This window comes from Epinephelus moara, chromosome 16 (genome assembly GCF_006386435.1).
Source record: "Epinephelus moara isolate mb chromosome 16, YSFRI_EMoa_1.0, whole genome shotgun sequence".
Lineage (NCBI taxonomy): Eukaryota > Metazoa > Chordata > Actinopteri > Perciformes > Serranidae > Epinephelus > Epinephelus moara.
The window spans coordinates 47122246-47133653 of record NC_065521.1 but is presented as its reverse complement, the minus strand read 5'-3'; the positions used below and the strand labels follow the sequence as shown (position 1 = coordinate 47133653).

The 11408-nt window shown below is 45.1% G+C and overlaps 1 protein-coding gene across 1 annotated transcript in view; it reads right to left on the bottom strand.

Annotated features, from left to right (window-relative positions):
• gpr37l1b (G protein-coupled receptor 37 like 1b) overlaps window positions 1-9641 on the bottom strand; it is a 23178-nt gene extending 13537 nt beyond the window's left edge. The window contains exon 1 of the mRNA XM_050064467.1: window positions 8279-9641. Within this exon, the coding sequence (XP_049920424.1) occupies window positions 8279-8986 (708 nt within the window). The 5' untranslated portion in view covers window positions 8987-9641. The remainder of the gene's footprint in view (window positions 1-8278) is intronic.
• Between the last annotated feature and the right edge of the window lie 1767 nt (window positions 9642-11408).

The following is an 11408-nucleotide window of genomic DNA, read 5'->3' as shown; positions in this document are numbered from 1 at the left end:
CCGTGGTCCTGCCAGATGCCTCCTGCTGCTGCTGTTATCATTAGTCATTAGTCATACTTCTACTGTTATTATACACATATGATTATTGTCATACATGTATACTGCCAGATATTAATATATACTTTCAACATATTGTACCACAGTAGCCAGAACTATAATTATAATATTATTACTTTCATTAATGTTGTTGTAAGCTACTGACATTACCGTCTGTCCTGCATCTGTCTCTGTCTCTTTCTGTCGCTCTCTCTCTCTCTCTCTCTTTCTGTCTCATTGTGTCATACGGATTACTGTTAATTTATCATGTTGATCTGTTCTGTACGACATCTATTGCACGTCTGTCCTGGAAGAGGGATCCCTCCTCAGTTGCTCTTCCTGAGGTTTCTACCGGGTTTTTTTGGGGGGGGAGTTTTTCCTGATCAGCTGTGAGGGTCCTAAGGACAGAGGGATGTCATATGCTGTAAAGCCCTGTGAGGCAAATTGTGATTTGTGATATTGGGCTTTATAAATAAAATTGATTGACTGATTGATCTACATCATCTACATCTTCATCTACATCTTCATCTAGATCATCTACGTCTTCATCTACGTCTTCATCTACATCATCTACGTCTTGATCTAGATCATCTACATCTTCATCTACGTCTTTGTCTACGTCTTCATCTACATCATCTGCGTCTTTGTCTACGTCTTCTGTGTCTTCATCTAACTCATCTATGTCTTCATCTACATCATCTACGTCTTCATCTACCTCTCCATCTAGATCATCTACGTCTTCATCTACATCTTCGTTTACGTCTTCATCTACTCATCTACGTCTTCATCTATGTCTTCATCTATGTCTTCATCTACGTCTTCATCTACATCATCTAGGTCTTCATGTACATCTTCATCTACGTCTTCATCTTCATCTAGATCTTCATCTACATCTTTGTCTACATCTTCATCTACATCATCTACGTCATCATCTACATCTTCACCTAGATCATCTATGTCTCCATCTACATCTTCATCTATGTCTTCATCTACGTCTTCATCTACATCATCTACGTCTTCATGTACATCTTCATCTACGTCTTCATCTTCATCTACATCTTCATCTACGGCTTCGTCTACATCTTCATCTACATCATCTACGTCATCATCTACGTCTTCACCTAGATCATCTAGGTCTCCATCTACATCTAAATCTACGTCTTCATCTACATCACCTACATCTTCATCTATGTCTTCATCTACATCATCTACGTCTCCATCTACATCTTCGTCTACGTCGTCATCTACATCATCTACGTCTTCATCTATGTCTTCATCTAGCATCTACATCATCTACGTCTTCATCTATGTCTTCATCTAGATCATCTACGTCTTCATCTACCTCTTGGTCTACTTCGTCATCTACATCTTCACCTATGTCTTCATCTACATCTTCATCTACATCTTCATTTTAGACTTTATCTACGTTTTCATCTACATCTACATCTTCATCTACGTCTTCGTCTACATCTTCATCTACATTATCTACGTCATCATCTACGCCTTCACCTAGATCGTCTATGTCTCCATCTGAATCTTCATCTACGTCTTCATCTACATCTACGTCTTCATCTACATCATCCACGTCTTGATCTACATCTTCATCTACGTCTTCATCTACCTCTTCATCTATGTCTTCATCTACGTCTTCATCTATGTCTTCATCTAGATCATCTACGTCTTCACCTATGTCTTCATCTACGTCTTCATCTACATCATCTACATCTTCATCTACGTCTTCATCTAGATCATCTACGTCTTCATCTACGTCATCACCTAGATCATCTACGTCTTCATCTACGTCTTCGTCTATGTCTTCATCTACATCATCTACGTCTTCATCTAGATCATCTATGTCTTCATCTACATCATCTACGTCTTCATCTACCTCTTCATCTACGTCATCATCTACATCATCTACGTCTTCATCTATGTCTTCATCTAGATCATCTACGTCTTCATCTACATCTTCACCTACGTCTTCATCTAGATCATCTACGTCTTCATCTAGATCATCTACATCTTCATCTACGTCTTCGCCTACGTCTTCATCTAGATCATCTACGTCTTCATCTAGATCATCTACGTCTTCATCTACCTTCTCGCCCATGTCGTCATCTACATCATCTACGTCTCCATCTACCTCTTCATCTACATCGTCATCTACATCATCTACGTCTTCATCTATATCTTCATCTAGATCATCTACGTCTTCATCTACCTCTTCGTCTACGTCGTCATCTGCATCTTCACCTATGTCTTCATCTACGTCTTCATCTACATCTTCATCTTAGACTTTATCTCCGTCTTTATCTAGCCTACGTCTTCATCTACATCTTCATCTTAGACTTTATCTATGTCTTCATCTACATCTACATCTTCATCTACGTCTTCGTGTACATCTTCATCTACATCATCTACGTCATCATCTACGTCTTCACCTAGATCATCTACGTCTCCATCTGAATCTTCATCTACGTCTTCATCTACATCATCCACGTCTTCATCTACATCTTCATCTATGTCTTCATCTACATCATCTACGTCTTCATCTACGTCGTCATCTACATCATCTACGTCTTCATCTACGTCTTCATCTAGATCATCTACGTCTTCATCTACCTCTTCGTCTACGTCATCATCTACATCATCTACATCTTCATCTACGTCTTCATCTAGATCATCTACGTCTTCATCTACGTCTTCGTCTACGTCTTCATCTACATCATATACGCCTTCATCTACGTCTTCATCTACTTCTTCGTCTACGTCTTCAACTACATTTTCATCTACGTTGTCATCTACATCTTCACCTACGTCTTCATCTACATCATCTACATCTTCATCTATGTTGTCATCTACATCTTCACCTACGTCTTCATCTTCATCACCTACATCTTCATCTACGTCTTTATCTACATCTTCATCTACATCATCTATGTCTTCATCTACATCTTCATCGACATCATCTACGTCTTCATCTACATCTTCACCTACGTCTTCATCTACATCACGTACATCTTCATCTACGTCTTTCTCTACATCTTCATCTACATCATATATGTCTTCATCTACATCATCTACGTCTTTCTCTACATCTTCATCTACATCATATATGTCTTCATCTACATCATCTACGTCTTCATCTACATCTTCACCTATGTCTTCATCTACATCTTCACCTACATCTTCATCTTAGACTTTATCTACGTCTTCATCTACGTTTTCATCTACGTCTTTATCTAGCCTACGTCTTCATCTACATCTTCATCTTAGACTTTATCTACGTCTTCATGTATGTCTTCATCTTAGACTTTATCTACGTCTTCATCTAGCCTACGTCTTCATCTACATCTTCATCTTAGACTTTATCTACGTCTTCATCTACATCACCTACGTCTTCATCTACATCTTCACCTATGTCTTCATCTATGTCTTCATCTACATCTTCATCTACATCTTTGTCTTAGACTTTATCTACGCTTCATCTACGTCTTTATCTAGCCAACATCTTCACCTACATCTTCATCTTAGACTTTATCTACGTCTTCATCTACATCATCTACGTCTTCATCTACATCTTCACCTATGTCTTCAACTACATCTTCACCTCCATCTTCATCTTAGACTTTATCTACGTCTTCATCTACGTCTTTATCTAGCCTACATCTTCACCTACATCTTCATCTTAGACTTTATCTACGTCTTCATCTACGTCTTCATCCTAGACTTTATGTACATATTCATCTACATCTTCATCTACGTCTTTATCTAGCCTACGTCTTCACCTTCATCTTCATCTACATCACCTACATCTTCATCTACGTCTTTATCTACATCTTCATATACATCATCTACGTCTTCATCTACATCATCTACGTCTTCATCTACATCTTCACCTATGTCTTCATCTACGTCTTCATCTACATCATCTACATCTTCATCTTAGACTTCATCTACGTCTTCATCTACGTCATCATCTACATCTTCACCAATGTCTTCATCTGCATCTTCATCTACATCATCTACATCTTCATCTTCATCTTAGACTTTATCTACGTTTTCATCTACGTCTTCATCTACATCTTCACCTATGTCTTCATCTACATCTTCATCTACATCATCTACATCTTCATCTACATCTTCATCTTAGACTTTATCTACGTTTTCATCTACGTCTTTATCTAGCCTACGTCTTCATCTACATCACCTACATCTTCATCTACGCCTTCATCTACATCTTCATCCACAGGAGCACTTATAAAGAAAGTCTCTGACATTTTCGGAAATACGTCTTGTATTGCTTTGCCACTGTCTCCAGAGTCTGATCAGTTTGATGTTTGCATGCCCATTACAGAGACAAGTCCAAGACATGTTAGCCTAGCTTAGCACAAAGATTGCAGGTGGAAACAAAGAGAACAAAATCTATCTATGTCTAAAGAAGAAGAAAAACTGATCAATCACGTCTGTTCAGCTGACCAGAGCTGTAATATGGCCGCCACAGACGGAGGGTCACAAATCATACAAACAAAGTTTCACCCCAAATTTGTTCCTGTCAAACACTGAAAGCAACAGCAGGATGTTCCAGCAGACATAGCAACAGGTTACCATGACAACAGACTCACAACTTCAGTCTGTGTGACGGCTGTTTGATGAAATCTGTTCCAGAACAAAGTCAGAACTAAAACGACAAACAGAGGAGTCCTCTGACCACTGAACCCGACGGCGCAGTGACCTGACGGAGCAGTGACCTGACACAGCAGTTACCTGATGGAGCAGTGAACTGATGGAGCAGTGACCTGATGGAGCAGTGACCTCACAGAGCAGTGACCTGACGGAGCAGTGACCTGACACAGCAGTGACCTGATGGAGCAGTGACCTGAGGAGCACTGACCTGATGGAGCAGTGAACTGATGGTGCAGTGACCTGATGGAGCAGTGAACTGAGGAACAGTGACTCGATGGAGCACTGAACTGAGGAGCAGTGACCTGATGGAACAGTGAACTGACAGATCAGTGACCTAATAGCACAGTGACCTGATGGAGCACTGAATTGAGGAGCAGTGACCTGATGGAGCAGTGACCTTAGGAGAACTGACCTGATGGAACAGTGAACTGACAGATCAGTGACCTAATAGCACAGTGACCTGAGGAGCACTGACCTGATGGAGCAGTGAACTGATGGTGCAGTGACCTGATGGAGCAGTGAACTGAGGAGCAGGGACCTCATGGAGCAGTGAACTGATGGTGCAGTGACCTGATGGAGCAGTGAACTGAGGAGCACTGACCTGATGGAGCAGTGAACTGATGGAGCAGTGAACTGAGGAGCAGTGAACTGAGGAGCAGTGACCTGATGGAGCAGTGACCCGATGGAGCAGTGAACTGAGGAGCAGTAAACTGATGGAGCAGTGAACTGAGGAGCAGTAACCTGATGGAGCATTGACCTAATGGAGCAGTGAACTGAGGAGCAGTGACCTGATGGAGCAGTGAACTGAGAAGCAGTGACCTGATAGGGCAGTGAACTGATGGGGCAGTAAACTGATGGAGCAGTGACCTGATGGAGCATTGACCTGATGGAGCAGTGAACTGAGGAGCAGTGACCTGATGGAGCAGTGAACTGAGAAGCAGTGACCTGGTGGAGCAGTGAACTGATGAAGCAGTGACCTGATGGAGCAGTGAACTGATGGAGCAGTGAACTGAGGAGCAGTGACCTGATGGAGAAGTGAACTGATGGAGCAGTAAACTGATGGAGCAGTGAACTGAGAAGCAGTGACCTGATGGAGCAGTGAACTGATGAAGCAGTGACCTGATGGAGCAGTGAACTGATGGAGCAGTGAACTGAGGAGCAGTGACCTGATGGAACAGTGAACTGATGGAGCAGTGAACTGAGGAGCAGTGACCTGATGGAGCAGTGAACTGATGGAGCAGTGACCTGATGGAGCAGTGACCTGATGGAGCAGTGAACTGAGGAACAGTGACCTGATGGAGCAGTGAACTGAGGAGCAGTGACCCGATGGAGCACTGAACTGAGGAGCAGTGACCTGATGGAGCAGTGCCCTGAGGAGCAGTGACCTGATGGAGCAGTGAACTGATGGAGCAGTGAACTGAGGAGCAGTGAACTGATGGAGCAGTGAACTGAGAAGCAGTGACCTGATGGAGCAGAGAACTGAGGAGCAGTGAACTCCTGGAGCAGTGAACATGTCAGAGCACCTGAAGGAAACCCACGCTGACACGGGGAGAACATGTCAGAGCACCTGGAGGAAACCCACGCTGACACAGGGAGAACATGTCGGAGCACCTGGAGGAAACCCACGCTGACACAGGGAGAACATGTCGGAGCACCTGGAGGAAACCCACGCTGACACAGGGAGAACATGTCGGAGCACCTGGAGGAAACCCACGCTGACACGGGGGGAACATGTAGGTGCACCTGGAGAAAACCCACGCTGACACGAGAGAACATGTCGGAGCGCCTGGAGGAAATCCACGCCAACAGGGGGAGAACATGTCGGGCACCTGGAGGAAATCCACGCTGACACTGGAAGAACATGTCAGAGTACCTAGAGAAAACCCACGCTGACACGGGAGAACATGTCGGAGAACCTGGAGGAAACCCACGCTGACACGGGGAGAACTTGTCGGAGCACCTGGAGGAAACCCACGCTGACACAGGGAGAACATGTCAGAGCACCTGGAGGAAACTCACGCTGACACAGGGAGAACATGTCAGATCACCTGGAGGAAACTCACGCTGACACAGGGAGAACATGTCAGAGCACCTGGAGGAAACTCACGCTGACACTAGGAGAACATGTCGGAGCACCTGGAGGAAACCAACGCCAACACGGGGAGAACATGTCAGAGCACCTGGAGGAAACCCACGCTGACACAGGGGGAACATGTCAGAGCACCTGGTGGAAACCCACGCTGACACGGGAGAACATGTCGGAGCACCTGGAGGAAACCCACGCCAACACGGGGAGAACATGTCGGGCACCTGGAGGAAATCCACGCTGACACAGGGAGAACATGTCAGAGTACCTAGAGAAAACCCACGCTGACACGGAAGAACATGTCGGGCACCTGGAGGAAACCCACGCTGACACAGGAAGAACATGTAAGAGCACCTGGAGGAAACCCACGCTGACACGGGGAGAACTTGTCAGAGCACCTGGAGGAAACCCACGCTGACACAGGGACAACATGTCAGAGCACCTGGAGGAAACCCACGCTGACACAGGGAGAACATGTCAGAGCACCTGGAGGAAACCCACACTGACACAGGGAGAACATGTCAGAGCACCTGGAGGAAACCCACGCTGACACAGGGAGAACATGTCGGAGCACCTGGAGGAAACCCACCCTGACACGGGGAGAATATGTCGGACCACCTGGAGGAAACCCACGCTGACACAGGGAGAACATGTTTTTCAACATATCAATACATTCAACCAACATGTGTCAGTACTGAGAGAATTTCTACATTGAAAAACACCAAGTCGATCACGAGTGGACAGAACTGAATACAACGATCACCAAGACCTGTGACCTGATCACTTCAATACTTCCTGACATCATTCCACCACAAATCTTTGGTTGCCTAAATACTAATGAGTACTGATGCGTCCGCGATAAGGATGACGTCATCAGTGCAGGACATGGTGGTTGTTTTAGTGAAAGCCTTCTGACTCTCTGTAACCTGCCAATTTTGTGATGAGTTTGACGAAGTGTTGCGAGACCGTCCTTTGCCTTTGTCCTATTTAAAGAGACGTCTTGGATTCTGCTGACAGCGATATCTCTGGCTGTTCCAACACAACCGCCAAAGTGACTGAGGACACAGGTGTGAGTGTCCACCAGGTGTAAACAGGCTCACACACTTCCACTTCCTCCTCCTCCTCACATACTTCCTCCTCCTCCTCCTCACACACTCCCTCCTCCACCTCACACACTCCCTCCTCCTCCTCACACACTTCCTCTTCCTCCTCACACACTTCCTCTTCCTCCTCACAGACTTCCTCCTCCTCACACACTTCCTCCCTCTTCCTCCTCACACACTTCCTCCACCTCACACACTTCCTCTTCCTCCTCACACACTTCCTCTTCCTCCTCACACACTTCCTGTACAGCTGAGTTTAGTTTATTAGCATACAGGAAGTTGAAAATAAAAGTATGGCACAACAAACACAATATGTTAATCAGAATCCCCAAAGGTCTTATCCCACTTGCACATAAGCCCCACCCACCTCCATATAAGGCACCATGCGGCAGGTGATGTCACCCAGGATCCTCCTATGGGAGAGCTGGTTTAGGACCACCACAGGAAGGCAGAGCACCAGGACCAGGAAGTCCCAGAATGCCATGCTGGCCAGCAGGTAGTTCCAGGCTGACCTCATGTAGTAGTTGTTCCAGACTATACACATTACCGCCATATTTCCCACCACGCCCACCGCCAGCACCAGGCCGGCCAGGAAGAGGACAGCGTATGCCGCGTACGAGCTGTCTGCCAGCGGGTAGAAGGGGTTGAAGAGTCCCGGGGCGTCGTGGTCAGAGCTGGAGGCGTTTCCATGGAGATTGGTGTTATCATCATGATTACCAGTCTCCCCCGCTCCTACTTTTGTCCCGTTGTCAAACTCAGTGGCCTGTGGCGCCGTCACCGAGTCATTCTCAAAGGATTGGCTGAAAGTGGACTGTTGCTCCTCCTCATCAGCGCCGCGGGCCTGGCGATGGTGCTGGTCCACGTCTAGATCCAGCAGCTCGGGGAGGGGGAGGCTGTGGTTGGGGGCGTCCACGGTCCTGAGCTGCTGCTTGGTGATCCAAAGAGGTTCCAGTTTGACGAGGGAGGAGGGTTGGTCAAGGGCGTCGCTCTGACTGTCATGTTGTCCAACGCTCTTTGCGTCCGTGAACAGCAGCGGCAGGCAGAGACACACCCACAGACCAACAGACAAGGCCATGACGCAGGTTTTAACTGTGACAGACAGTTTTAGGATCGGTGTTTGAGCTTTACAAGACGTGATGACAGAATGAAGGTGCAAAATTCTTTCAGAGCTTCAATTAAGTTTCAGAAAATCGTTCCAAAAAAAATCCAAGAACTCAGAACCAGGAGACGAACCCACAACCTCTCAGATGATGAAAGGTCTGGTTCAGAGTGAGTCAGAGGAAAATCACCAGAGGACAGTGGCGTGTTTGGCAAAGTCGCCAATCCAGAAAACAGTTAAATTACACCAGAGTGTCAGCTGTTAGATGTCAAACAGAAAGTTTCTAATTGATGAAAAAAACACGCTGATGTTTGCTGAGACGTCCTCGAGATCTTAAATAAGATTGTAGGCCAGACAAGATGAAGATATCTTCTGAGGCTCTTCTCTTCTCTTCTCTTCTCTTCTCTTCTCTTCTCTTCTCTTCTCTTCTCTTCTCTTCAGGCGTTGTCTCTATAGACTCCAAACTTTCCCACTTTAAAACTGGACTCCGTGTTTCCTGTCCATTAGTCCGCACAGGTGTCGGAGCTCCAGGAGAAGGAGAGGGAGCAGGCTGAGGTCTGAGTCCGTGTCAGGGCTGCTGTGTCTGGGCTGCAGGCTGCAGAGAGACTGGGCGTCCTGGAGCTGTGAGGGTCTCTGGGAACCAGCAGCCCTCTGCAACACGGCTGGATGGAGCCTTTGTCAGGATACACACACACTGAAACACACACAGTGACACACACAGTGACAGGCAAACACAAACATATGCATACAAACAAGGTTGGCACACACATACGCACACACACACACAAATACACACATTTGTCTGCACAATCATGCACACATACTTTCTTTTTCTCTTTCTCTCTCACACACACAAACACACACACACACACACACACACACACACTCTCTCTCTCTCTCTCTCTCTCTCTCTCACTCTCTCTCTCAGTCATGCTGCCCTCTGGTGGTGTGATGGTGGTTTTACTGGGAACCAGGTCCAGCATCTCTACAGCCTGTCTCCTGTAATTAACCCTTTAATGTCTTTAAATTTTTTATGTCCTCAAGATTGATGAACGTTTTAGACATCCCTTCATATTGTAAAACAGAAAGTAAAAATCCAAATGACAAACATATGTTGGTATAACATTGCTACTACGTAAGTGTGCCAACGTGTCAGTGCGTCATCATGACGACTAGAAGAAGATAGCAAAGTGTTTTCAGGGAGCTGTTTCCTCATTTGGTCATGTCATTAAGAAATGGCAGTTAACAGGAACTGTGGAGGTCAAGCTGAAAACTTTGTGAGAGAGCTGCTCGTAGGATTGTTAGAAAGGAAGAGTGGTGGTGCACTGTTCTACTGTGCAGACACACCTGGACAGGTATGACCTTCACGTTAGAGTCATCAGAAGAAAACCTTCCCTGTGTCCTCACCACTGAATTCAGACTTGTTTCATCACTGTAGCCAGTATCTCACTATCACTATCCTCATTCAGATTTTAAGAAGCTACAAATTATATTCAGCCACAAAATAAGTCTGAAAAGCTGCAAATTAGAAAAGAAGTACAGAGAGTTGTTGACTAGAGATGATACACCGTCTCATGGTGGTCACTTTCTGTCAACGGAACAGAGCATTGACAGTAGATGTTGTGAATCTTTGGTCTCAGCTGGACTTTAAGGTTTGAAGTGACGGAACATTTCTACAGTGTTCAGAGACGACTCACATTTCAAGTCAGAAATAATGTCATATTTAACATGACTGATGGTTAATCTGACTCTGAGCTGCAGCTCCACTCTGAATCACTGGAGGGGGCTGTTGTTCTAAGGAGCAGCGTCTCCTACATCACTGTGTTAAATATTACTGCAGTAACACAGAGTGAGTCAGAGTATTACTATCATTATGGATTCATCTGCTGGTTTATTTCTCCACGAGTAGACTGACTGTTTGTTTCTTTGTTTGTTTGTAAAAAATAGTGATAAATGTTCACAGTGAGCGGCAGTACAAAGTGACACCTTCACAGTGTCTGTTTGAATGAATGAACTTTATTAATACACCTGTCATTATCAGAGAGCAGCACGTGTTTTAAAATCCAGCAGAAACAAACACAAGTTAAAAAACAAACAACTGAACAACAATAATGTAAAAATTAAAGATGATCATCACAGATTCAGACAGATTCAGACAGACAGATTCAGACAGACGGATTCAGACAGACAGATTCAGACAGATTCAGCAGATTCAGACAGACGGATTCAGACAGACAGATTCAGACAGATTCAGACAGACGGATTCAGACAGATTCAGACAGATTCAGACAGACGGATTCAGACAGATTCAGACAGACAGATTTAGACAGATTCAGACAGACAGATTCAGACAGATTCAGACAGACAGATTCAGATTCAGACAGACAGATTCAGGCAG